This window comes from Dipodomys ordii, unplaced genomic scaffold, assembly GCF_000151885.1.
Source record: "Dipodomys ordii isolate 6190 unplaced genomic scaffold, Dord_2.0 Scaffold178, whole genome shotgun sequence".
Lineage (NCBI taxonomy): Eukaryota > Metazoa > Chordata > Mammalia > Rodentia > Heteromyidae > Dipodomys > Dipodomys ordii.
This window is the reverse complement of record NW_012267394.1, coordinates 842,573-855,858: the sequence shown is the minus strand read 5'-3', so window position 1 is coordinate 855,858 and position 13,286 is coordinate 842,573. Positions and strand designations below refer to the sequence as shown.

The 13,286-nt window shown below is 36.7% G+C and overlaps 1 protein-coding gene across 1 annotated transcript in view; it reads left to right on the top strand.

Moving 5' to 3' along the window:
- Window positions 1–8,841, top strand: part of Diaph2 (diaphanous-related formin 2) — an 805,268-nt gene extending 796,427 nt beyond the window's left edge. Inside the window, exon 27 of the mRNA XM_013033825.1 lies at window positions 6,497–8,841. Coding sequence (XP_012889279.1) covers window positions 6,497–6,564 — 68 coding nt within the window. The 3' untranslated portion in view covers window positions 6,565–8,841. The remainder of the gene's footprint in view (window positions 1–6,496) is intronic.
- The last annotated feature ends 4,445 nt before the right edge of the window (window positions 8,842–13,286 follow it).

The window sequence follows — 13,286 nt, the reverse complement described above, 5'->3', positions numbered from 1 at the left end:
GTCTGGGCCTGGGCTAGGCCTTATGTAGGGTATGGGTGGGGAAAGGTGTGGCCACATCAAACTCGGATGTGACCTCAGCGGATGCAGATGTGACCTCTTCCAGGTGTCCCAGTTGCCTAGGTAATGCAGGTAATGGGTGGAGACTTTGCTGCGAGGAGGGTGGAGTCTGCTAGCCATCCAGGAGTGGTGCTGTAGCTCAAGTGGTAGAGCACTGGCCTTGAGCTGAAGAGCTGAGGGGCAGTGCTCAGGCCCAGAGTTCAAGCCCCACGACCGACAAAAAAAAAAAAGGATGCAGATGTGACCTCTTCCAGGTGTCCCAGTTGCCTAGGTAACGCAGGTAATGGGTGGAGACTTTGCTGCGAGGAGGGTGGAGTCTGCTAGCCATCCAGGAGCGGACCTTACAAAAATGAAATAAAACAAAACCCCAACTTACCAGAAAACTTAGTATCTCTTAGCTCATTGTAACTCAACACATAGAACTCCATCTTTAAAAAAAAAAAAAAAACAGGACAAGCCTGGGATTCACTGAGTTTGTTTTCCAAGCTGTATCTTGGGTTGTTTTGTAATTATAATAGTGCTTAAATGTGCCCTAAAAGTATTTGTGTATGCTGCTGGGATGGAACCCTCCTTAGCAAATATGCAAAATAGAGACTTTTGTGTATACTTTGTTATTAAGAGATTAATAGCACACTGCCAGATTGCATACTTAGGTTTTAAATCTGCCTCATGATATGTTGTGGTTAGGCAATAACGGGGCTGCGCTTGTTCTCCTGTTATTTGAGAATATTTTCAGTAAGGAGGAAATTAAGATATAGATTGGGTATGGATCTCAAACTTACTGATATTCAAGTATTTCATGGCACATATGTTCTGTACATAGTTGCTAAATAAATGATTACACACATGAATTCTAGAGCAATATAGTAATGATTTTAATCCATTCACTGCAAAGCTCAGAAAGGTTTTGAGATGAATGCCAAATGAAATTTTGCTTAAAAAGCAAAAGCTCCTGTCTGTAATCCTAGCTACTCAGGAGGTTGAGATCTGAGGATTGTGGCTCTAAGCCAGCCTGGGCAAGAAAGTTCATGACACTCTTGTCTTCAATTCACTACAAAAAAAGACCTTGGAAATGGAGTTGTGGCTTAAGTGGTAATCCATTAGCCTAGAGCTAAAGTGTCATGAGTGCCCGGACCCTGAGTTCAAGCCACAGAAGAAGCAAATGAAAAAAAGGGAGAGGGAGAGAGAGAGATTTGGAGTGTGAGGGGAGGAAGAGGAAGAGAGAGGGAGGGAGCGAGAGGGGAGGGAAAGAGAAAGGAATGAAGGAAGGAAGGCAGGCAGGCAGGCAGGCAAGCAGGCATGAGTTCAAGCCACAGAAGAAGCAAATGAAAAAAAGGGAGAGGGAGAGAGAGAGATTTGGAGTATGAGGGGAGGAAGAGGAAGAGAGAGGGAGGGAGCGAGAGGGGAGGGAAAGAGAAAGGAATGAAGGAAGGAAGGAAGGCAGGCAGGCAGGCAAGCAGGCAGGCAGGAAGACAGGAAGGAAGGCAGGAAGGCAGGAAGGAAGGAAAAAGAAGGAAGAAAGAGAAAGAAAGGAAATAAAGAAATGAAGGGCACGAAGTTTATAACTCTTATGACAGTAGGACGAGGCTTGATTTTACTGGTTACCCTGAAAAATCATGTTAAAGCTGAGTCATGTACTTTTATTCCCTTTGGGTGAAAAATTGAATGTCGATTTCATTTTGACCACCTTTACTCCATAGCATACACATTTTGATGTAACTATATCATTCATTTTAACTTCATTCATTGACCAAGTCCATTCATAATATCAGAATTTGTTTGCCTTCATGTTGGGCATATTTCAAAAACAAGCCACTGATGACCAAGGGCTCTATATTCACTTTTGCTTACAATGAGCTATGATAGATTTGAATGCTATGTTTTGGAATTGGCATCCCAAACATATTACTGCATGAATCTTCATGTTTCTGAACCATATAGATGTATTGATTGGTCTTATGAATTCTTAGTCCATGAGGATGTATTAGACCTGGAATTTTTTATTTACTATGATGTGCTAGTCCATTAATTGGGAGAAAGGAAACAGAGAAAGAAAATAATGTCATTTTTCCTTCTTGTAGAGAAAGTTTCCTATATAGCTCCTTTCATAATGTCATAAATAAATCTACACACATAGAAAACTCCTCTTCCCACCAGTACACATTTTTCTCATTTTCATTTCCAAAATCCCAACAGGAAAGTTAGAAAGGGATGCCAATACTTATTAACAAAGCCCTACACATCATAGATATATGAGACATTCAACTGTTATTTCTGTTGTTAATTTTTGTAGAAAGTTTTGGCTATACTAGGGTTTGAACCCAGGATCTTGCAATTGCTGAGCATTCCCTGTACCACTTGAACCATACCCATGGACCTTTTTGCTTTCACTCTTTTTCAAATAGGGTCTCTTCTCTCCTTACCCCATGTTCACCCCAGTCAGGCCTAGACCATGATTTTTCTAATTACTTTCTACATAGCTAGGGTGACATGCACAGGCCAATATGCCCAGTTTTTTATTGGTTGAGATGAGGTCTTGTATTCCCTGGCTGGTTTTGAAATATAATCTTACCAATCGCCACCTCTTAAGTAACTAGTATTACAGCCATTAACCACCATACCCAGCAAATACATGAATTTTAAATTAGTGATGGCTTGGGATAAAACCATTAGTGTTTTGCCCGCTAAGTCACAGCAGAATCAGTAGTGTTGGGAGACTAATAAAAGTGAATTTGGCTGAGAGTTGATCTTGTAGAATCTCAAGAATCTCAACTATCAAATCATATCACATAAGTGCCTAACACCTCTACCTATATACAATTAAAGAAAGGAAACATTCTCACAATCACTTGAATTACTCTGTTACCACCGATGGCAATAATATCTATTACTTGTTCTTTTCACATAAATGAATGCCAACCTATGAGGACTATTAGTCTTTAATATCACAAACAGAGAATGTTGTATTTCAAAATACTCATTAGGTGATTTTTCAATTTGTAATTCAAAGAAGATATTATTCTCAGCATGAAAAAATGTTATCATGTCGATATAATTTGTGGATGGGATGGGGAAAAACAAGTCGTTTAAGGATACAGGTGGACCCATTGCAACTATGAGAAGTACAAGTTGTCATGTCGAAAACAAACTTTACAACTTTGGTGCGGGGCGGGGGGGGGGGCTGGGGGGGGGGGCAGGGGGAAGCTGGGAAGGGATGTGAAGGGTAAACAAAGGAGGAGGCTACAATGCTTGATAAGAAATGTGCTCATTATCTTGCCCATGTAATTGTAACCCCTCTGTACAGTATGTTCACAAAAAATAAAAATTAAAAGAAAAAAAAAGAAAAATGTTATCATATAGAGGTCCCCTATGACACAGCAATCCTACTTTTGGGCTTTTACCCAAATGATCACAAACAAGGCCACACTAAAGCTACCAGCACGACTGTGTTTATTTCAGCATTATTCACCATAGCTAAGATATGGAACCAAGCCAGATGCCCCTCAGTAGATGAATGGATTAAGAAAATGTCGTATATATACACAATGGAATTCTATGCCTCCATCAGAAAGGATGACATTACCCCATTTGTTAGGAAATGGAAAGACTTGGAAAAAATTATATTAAGTGAAGTAAGCCAGGCCCAAAGAAACTTAGGTCCCATGGTTTCACTTATTTGCAATAACTAGTATGTCTGAGTCAAGCAGAAAAGGTCAATTAAGTTGATGTTAGGGAAATGAACCCTAAGATATGTATTCAAATGTTTTTTTTTTCTTTCAGGTGATTGTTTCTAACACATTTATAAGATGATTTCTTTGTTGCTTTGTATGTCCCTCCCCCATGGTATAACCCCTGCTTTCACTGTATTTGATGTTGGTATAATTTGTGGAGGGGAAGGGAAAAAACAAATCGTTTAAATAGGGATACAGGTGGATCCATTGCAACAATGAGATATACAAGTCGTTTTGTGGAAAAACGAACTTTACAACTTTGGTGGGGGGGGAGGATTGGGTAGAGGGGCAGGGGGGAGGATGGGAAGGGATGGGAATGGGAAACAAAGGAGGAGGCTAAAATGCTTGATAAGAAATGTACTCATTATCTTGCCCATGTAGTTGTAACCCCTCTGTACAGTAATTTCACAATAAAAAATAAAAACTAAAAAAAGAAAAAATGTTATCAGTAGATTGCTAGCCATTAACATATAAAGACAGATGGAAAAATGTTGTATATATATATATACATATACACACATACATATATATAAGTATGTATGTATATATAGATTTATATGTGTACATATAGATATATATGCCTCATGATAACCTCTGAATTCCACTTATAGCTTGATCCATACATGTCTAGAATATAAATATATGCATTTTATAAATAAATTTGCTTTAACATATGTACAGAGAATTGAAAATAAGTCAAAAGACTGAGATAAGTAATTGTTGCCATTGTTTCTAAAAGTATTTATTTTCATAAACAAGGTTGTGGGTTGACATTTTGAAAATGTAAGTGGTGACCTTTACAGAAATTCTTCTTCACATAATTATTATCTCAGAGACTTATTAGGCACATAAAAGGGAGATAAGTTGTAAGATGGTGTCAATGGTCATCTAAATGTTATATAGGAAGGCAGAAGCATTCTTGGAGAGAAGGCATGAATGACTGTTGACTTAGCATGTAGGACACATTGTGGCCAAAACACAAACCTAGGAGAATCCTGTGGGACTTTGGAGATCCTTCCCATGACAGGTAACTTTTAAAAGTTGCATGCTTAAATGCTAGCAATGTAACAGGAGCCATTTTACTATAAGTCATTTGTAAATGTTTTCTAAGAAGTCCCAAATCAATCTGTATGCAAACTAGGAACATCTAAGTAATAATCCTTTTATCGAAGAATGCTATCTCCACATTTTTAGCTGAATTGTGATCCATATCACAGACTGAATAATAGACTTCTTAATGATATCTTCAAAAGGATACCCTAATAATCCATCACTCTGATATATCTTCAAGTACAGAAAATACCTTCTTGCTTTCTTACCTCCTGTTATATTTATTGCATTTCAAAGCTCTTGGTAGACTTTAAAGAATTTTATTGTAAAGATGATGTGCAGAGGGGTTATAGATACATAGGTAAGGTCATGAGTACATTGCTTTTTGAACAGTGTTATCCCCTCCTTAATGAGGCCAAGGTCAGGGGAAGCAGTTTGTTTGCACTGTGTATTGACCACAGGCTAACCAGAATCAGTCAAGAGATGCTAACAAAAGATGAGAAAGGCACCTCAGAACTTCTCAAGCCATCTTCCCCCTGTGACAGGCAAGATGTATTTCTTGGGCATCATCACCTTAGAAAAAAGATTAAAAAGGCCCAAACATATAGCCACTGCACAAAGCAGGCCTGACAGGCATTAACCTTGCAGTATGATCCCCTATCTTACCATTGATTTGCTGTATAACCTTCATCACTAAAGCAGAGATAATAGGATGGAATAAAATGGGCTTACCTCCCGGGGATGTTATGTGAATTAGCAAATTAACAAGTGTAAAGTGTTAGCATTTATGTAAATGCTGCTGGTGGTTATTATTTCTAGGGACCTTCTCTCATTTGAGATAGAGAATCTAAGTATATAATGGTTTTGTCAGAAAGGGATTTTTCACCCACATCAACTGCATTTAAGCTGAGCATAAAACAGAGGTGATAATAATATAGTAGTTATCATCACAATGCAGAGCTGTAAACCTTTTTCCTATTAAAGCAAAAACTATTTTCAGCAACTTTCAATGCTTTTAAACTTTGCTTTCCAAGCTTTGTGCCAACAGTTATCTCTGCAGTGATTATTCTTCCTGTGATGGGTGGGGCCTATTCTAGGTTCCATTTATTATTCATTCCCATAATGACTATATGATGTATTGAATTTGTTTAATTCATACAATCAGGCAAATTCAGTAGCTGCTTTGATTGCCATATTATACAATCATTGTAAAAAAAACAAACAACTCTTTTCTGATCTGCCCAAACTGGTGTCCTCTAAAGGTAACCAACATAAAACTGAAAACTCACAGGGAATTGAAGTGCTTTCTAACAAAAGGCAATGAACATAGATCCTTTCAATTTAACATCTTTACCAAGGAATTTTGTTGTTGCCTGATATTTCCAAGGGGACTGTACTTGAGAGAATTCTTCTATTTATTTTATCACTCTGACTTTGCTTACCAAGAAAAGTCATTTATTGCTGATTGCAGAACTCTTGAACTCAGCCAGACAGCTGCAGTGTGAACTCCTCAGATCTGGGCTCCTTGTTGCTTATTTACACATTCATTTAAGTGATTTTTCAGGAATGTTTGAAAACCTCCTTTCACTTGACATCCTGAAATAGCCAAGATCTGAAGCTCACTACGTTTTTTGGTTCTTTTCCTTTTTGTCTTACAGATAACAGACGAGTACCTTTGGAAAGGTCACGCTCTCGCCACAATGGAGGAGCCTTGTCATCTAAGTGATTGCTGATACCAAAGAATATGAAATTATTTAAGTAAACAAAATCAGATAATTTGAGAAGAACAAAACATGCACTCAAGGGTTGGAGTCAACTAAATGCATTTCTGTAAAGTTAAGCCAAGCTGGATAAAGTAGTGTGTGTTTGTAAACAGTACTCCTCCCACAATTATACTAATTTGAGCACAACTGTCATGGTTATAACATTTACACTTAAGGGTAATGCTATATATTAGTTGTCATTGTGTAACCTGGCTCTGAAGAGGAAAGTATTAGAAATTGAAGAGTTCTAAGGCTTTCAAAAACATTCAATCTGTCAAAAAATTTAAATCTGATATGGCTGGGTCACGCCGGCTCTACTCCCCCAAAACAACAAGAAGAGTAAGAAGCAAGAGAACAAAAGAAATAGAATTATTTAGCATCTGCTTCTACCATTTATTATGTATCTAAAAGGAAAAGGTCTAGAAAGATATTCATGTTAATGTTTTGAAAAGGGGCTCATATTGCCCACCATTTGGGGATTTCAACAAACATACTGTTCTACCCAAGCCAAATTATTTAGAATCTTGTCACAAGTGAAAACTGATGGATTCATTTACTTTGGCTGAAAGTAAACTTATCATTAGTCTAGTTTTCCAGCATGATATTGCAGGCACTTGTCATTGCTAAAAATAAACCAAAGTTTAAAGAATTAGTTAGGGAAAATGATTTAAACCTTAAAGAAGTATTTTCTAATTATGCATAGATATCTAGTTTATACTAATACTTTATATTGCTATTTTAAGAGGAAAAACCTACATTTTAATGTTTATGCTAGAGATGAACCTGAAAATTCTAATACCTTTATTTAGATTTTAAAGAAAAACACTGAGTCCTATTTTGTGGTGTTTTTTTTCCTCCCTATTCTTTCTCCCTTGACCCACTTGAAGGGAGTGGAGAGAGTTCTAAAAGACTTGAGAGGAAACAGATTTCTTATGAAGGAGGCAATAAAAGGTGAATTGTTTTTCTCCCTTTTTACTCCCCTTGCCTACTTGAGTGATCTGAAGAAGAAATTCTATGTATGTATGTATATATGTTTGCATATATTTATATCTCTCTATATATCTTTGCAGTGATTCCATATCTCAGTAACAAGTGAATTTCTCAGTCATCATCATATTTACTTACTTTCTATTAACAAATTTAACAATGTTGCTATAATAATTCTCAGAAGGAAAACAAGCTCAACATTTTTTTAGTTGAGAGAGTGAAAGTTTTACTTAACATGTCTGTAAGTTGAAAATACATGTTGAAATAATTGCTATATGTTCTCTAGAGTATAATTTTAAGACTAATTCATGCAGAATATTGTGATTACTGTAAAAGATTTTTGTATCTATATTTCTTATATAGAAAATCCTGTTTTTACTTCTCTAAAGAGCATTATAGACATTTGTACCCAAGAACAATGGCTAGTTTAAAAAGTCACCATCTGAGATAATATAAACAAGTGACCACTAGTTCTGATTCTTAACTCTGGAGTTGTTACATTAGAGAAATCAAATAGTAACAATATCTGAAATTTTCCATTTTTCTTATCTAAAAGCATACATGCACATACTTGCATGAACACATGCACATAGACACACAAACATGTTTAAGGACGTATCAATTTTGTGCACTCTTTTTATTAACAACTAACACAAAGGTTAGGTTCCATTAATTTATGTAAATATCTATTGCATTTTGAATTCACAAAGTCTTTTATGAGGTCTTTGTGGTATTTCATATTTGAGGCTCTTAATAACTTTTCATGTTATAGAAAAACACCTCAAATTGGGGGTATTTGCCATGCGATATTATCAAGTTGGTCAAGGTAGAAATACTGATGTTTATATCACCTTTTCTGGATGTGAACTTGCCTTATTTTCTAGCTTGTGAAGAAGTAAGAATGGAGCACTATTATTGATAAATTATGCATTTGTATTTCAAGCAATTCCACATGCTTTTCACAAACATCAAAAGCCTTTCAGAGCCTAATTAAAATGTTTGCTCATTTGGTATAGATCTCTAATCACTTGCAGTTTTGTTTTACATTGAAAATTATCACCCATATTTAGCATAGGACTAAATCTTACTAAAATATTTTATTACTGCCACACATGACAGTATCATTTATGCAAATTATTTTACTCCCTCCAGAGGTATGACAGATGACTTTTTGTCTTGTCTAGTTTCAGGTGGCTATGAGCATTTCTTGGCTTATGGACACATTTCCCACTGTTTTTTTTTTTGGGGGGGGGTCCAGTAGCGGGGCCTGAACTCTGGACCTGGGCGCTGTCCCTCAGCTCTTCAGCTCAAGGCTAGCACTCTACCACTTGAGCAACAACGCCACTTCTGGCTTTTCTTTCTCTTTGCTTATGTGGTGCTGGGGAATCAAACCCAGGGCCTCATGCATGCAAGGCAAGCGCTCTACCACTGAGCCATCTTCCCAGTCCCTCCCTCTGTTTTTATGTTACTTTCTACTCCTTATTCCTAATCTTCTGCCTTTCTCTAAATATGTCTATGGTGATATAGAGTTATACATAACACCATCTAGATTATTTTAGAATAATGTTGCCATCTCAAGATCTCTAATATAATTTTCTGTAAGACATGTTTTCCAAATACAGTAACATACAAAAGCTGTTTTTGGAAGCCACATTCAGCTCACTATAATCTGCCCTCTGGCCTCCCCAAATCTTGGTCTGACCCATGTGTAAGATACATTCATCCTATTCCAATATTCTCATCTCAACCCATTATAACCCCAACTTTATGTCTGAAATCTCATCTAAGTATCATTAGTTCCAAAGTTCCAAATTTCATTATCTAGATTATCTAAATCAAGTATAAGTAAAACTGTGTATCATTATTCTTGGGACAATATACATCTCCACTTACAAACTAACCACTAAAACAAGGAAAAGGAAATTTTTCTTCCAAAATAGCAAGAGTGGGCTCAGCATGGGAATTTTTCATCCATATTTCATAAAGGAGATAATAAAAAAAAGAAAGGAGTCAGCTGACATAATCAGTTAAAAAAAAGTAGTCAAACAAATTCTTCATGGGCTTCAAGGCCGGGCCAGAGTTCTGTATCTCTTGACTCTTAACATTTGGATCTCCAGATCTTTCCTCTTAGACAGTGGACTGGGCCTTAGTCTCTGTACTCCTGACTCACACCTGCATCTCTGCTCAGAGATGCCTGGGCCTCTACTTTGCACCCTTACCACTGCCCTTTTGATGATTGTTTAACTTGGAGAGTAACTTATGGTTGCCTCGCACTAGATGAAGTCTATTTTCAGCTTGAAGAATTTTAGTAAACTAATAGCTTGGTCTTTCTATTTTATTTTTTCTGGTCCTGGGGCTTGAACTCAGGACCCAGGCACTGACCCTGAGCCTCTTTGTGCTCAAGGCTAGTGCTCTACCACTTGAGCCATAGTGCCGCTATTTTGATCTTCTTGTCCGATCTCATTTTTAGGCCAAATTAGGAATATTTCTGCTGATAAAACAGTCTCAAAAAACTAGTGGGTTTTTGAGTCACATGTTTTGATTCACCATGTAATTCACATCTTTAGAAAAGAGGGGCCTCACAGACCTTTTCTGGATAATCTCATCTCTGTCCTTGGTTTCTGTTGAGATCATTGAGAGAATCCATGAATCTCTCTCTGCCTAATCTCTTCAGCACTAACCAAAGATGGTCCACCTTGGCCTTATCTCCACAACATACTTTTCTAACAATGAATCTCCTAATTTTACTAATAGGGTCTAAAATTCCCAAATCATTTCCTTTGGCTTGTGAATTTTCTTGCTTCCTTGTCTTCACATCATTCACCCCTGTGTGTTTTTAATCTACCTCTACTTCTTGCTTAGGACAAGTATGAGGGCATGTAGGACTCACCCAGATTACCTATGCTAATCTCCCCATTTTATATTTTCAAAGACTTTTTTGTCCATATAGATAATTTTACAGATTCTGTGTAAAGATTTTTTAGGGATTACCATTGAATCACTACAATAGTCATTGCACATAAATATATATGTTTGAAAATATGCCCTTGGTGCTCATGCAAAATCTAAGATTGTCTCTAAAAGCTGTTATCTGCACACACTACTGTATGCTTTGTTGTTTAATAGGCCAAATAAAAAGTGTGTTTGAAATTTTGCTTAGTATTTTTGCCACTATGGCCAATTAGATTGAAAAAATCAGTCTTTACACTGTGTATCTCTTCTGCCCCTTTTATAGAGTCTTTTACCAAATATCTTCTATGATTCATATTGTAGGTACATAACTACCTCCAACACAGAAGATTCTTTACAAGCTTAATTTAGACATTGTGAATCCCTCAGCTGAAGAACAAGGTGAAAAAAAAACAGCATTGAATAGCTAGTGAGGGAGATTGTGACCATATCAAACAACCTTCACAAAGCATTTCAGTAGCAGTGAAACTGTAGATTTGTGCTCTCATTTTGCCTTGGAATAAACACTTGCCTCTAAGCAGAATCAAGAATCACTTGTAATCTTTATGTCATGCCTACTAATTCAATAAAATTTAGATATGCATTAAGTGTTGTGCTTCCTGTGATAATTATTCAGGATTAATGAAATGGCATGAACTAGGAAATGTTAACAAGATGTGCAAACTTTCTACAAGGAGCTTTGATTTAAAAGAAGTTTAAGATTGTTTTCATTAGAATTTGGTCTTTGAATAGGACATACTCAAAGATTCATATTGTATGAATCATGTGGTCTTCCTTTAGTATTCTTTCCCATTGCTTGCCAGAGGAGTAGAGAGCTGTATGTATAGCTAAAAAATATAGAAACGTCAGAAGGGTGATTTATCTGCCTCAGAGAAACTGTTTTTATGGAAAAAATTTATTTGAGTATAGCACTAAAACAAACAGGCTTCAAATGTTCAGAGGAGTAAATATCTGGAATAAGTAATGGAAAGTTGTAGGTTTACTATTCTCTGGAGAGCTTTCATCATCAGTGGGCCGACTTGATGATCAGCACTTTGACAGTGTAATAACTGGGTCTATAACTGATATGATCCCAAATCCGCCAAATTCATTATTTCCTTTGGAATAGTTTGTACCAGCAATCAAATACATTCATTTTTTTCTACCCCTTCTTCCCTCTGAGACTTAAATATGTGAAATCCTCAGTAGAAAGTGTAGAAACAGTATCTACAACTTGGAGAATTTAAGCTTAATTGCAGGAGTCCAAAGGCTGAATTTCTAGAAATTGATATATATGCAATGTATGTAGCATGCTATATGTTTGATTTATAATCAAAAGAAAGCTATATACAAAAGTGCTATTTACAGAAAATTTATATGTCTATAGTCACAATAGCCAAAAATGAAATATTATTACACTGAAAGGGGGATATAACTTGTAAATACATAGATTATGCAAATCAAAACTTTGTCCCTAATTATTGGAAATTAGCTGAGATAATATTTTCAGCTATATCTTGTCAAATTGAAGTTCAGCCAACATTTCTACCTCTAGATGCTCATGAGCAAAGTATAAGATTTATTAGACAAAAAAATCCTAAAAGCTGGGCACTGGTGGCTCACACATGTAATCCTAGCTGCTCAGGAGGCTGAGATCTGAGGATCACGGTTCAAAGCCTGCCCTGGCAGGAAAGACCATGAGACTCCTATCCCCAATAACCCACCAGAAAATTGGAAGTGGTGCTGTGGCTCAAGTGGTAGAGTGCTCGCCTTGAGCTGAAGAGCTGAGGGACAGCGCCCAGGCCCAGAGTTCAAGCCCCACGACTGACAAAGATAAATAAATAAAAAATATCCTAAATATCATAAAACCACAGCTTCTCTACTTTGCTAAAGCTTTCTCAGCCTTACTATCAATGTGGCTGTTCAAGTTACTGCATACCCACTCAAAGAAGCTGTTTGTTTTTTTTTTAATATGGTATGGATAATAACCACAGAAGTTACATAGAAACATGTTACTTTTCATCTTAGATGAGGTAGAAAGAAGGTATCAATGTAGATTCATTGAAGAGATGGCACTTGAAATTTAAAATGTAAGTACATTTGGATGTGTGATGATTTTATTCATATGGTCAATATTTACTTCACACATACTGTGTGCCATATTCAGTCCTAGACTCCGAAAATATAACACTTGAACAATTTAACTAGAGTGTAGGCTCCATGAAAAATTAGCATGATAGGGAAACGCTGAAAGGTTTTCTACAAATACAAACCTGAAATATTTCAGATACAAGTCCTTAGTGTTCTGTGTATGACAGATAAAGAAATAAGAGATCTTAGAAGGCCACCTTTGTTAGAAGCTATTTCAGTAGTACTTCTGGCAAATAAACCCATGCTGGGGTGGCAGTGGTGAGTCAGATCCAGGTGATATTTAAAGAACTAACAACTAATTGGTTGTTGAGGGCATGAGGAAATGAAGGAGTCAAATATGACACTGAGGTTTCAGACCTGATTAGCTATCTTCAATAGAAAACTTGAACAAAGAAGAATTTATCTTTTCAGTGGTACATTGGATAGGTACAGCCTCAGTTTGGATACTTGGTAGGATCTTACTGTGTGGTGTGGTGGTGGTGGTGGTGTGTGTGTGAATGTATGGTTGAATGGTTCATATAAGTCTTACATACAAGTAGCATCAAATCATAGAGACATAGAACAGACAAGATAACTCATTCAGTAATATGATAGTGAT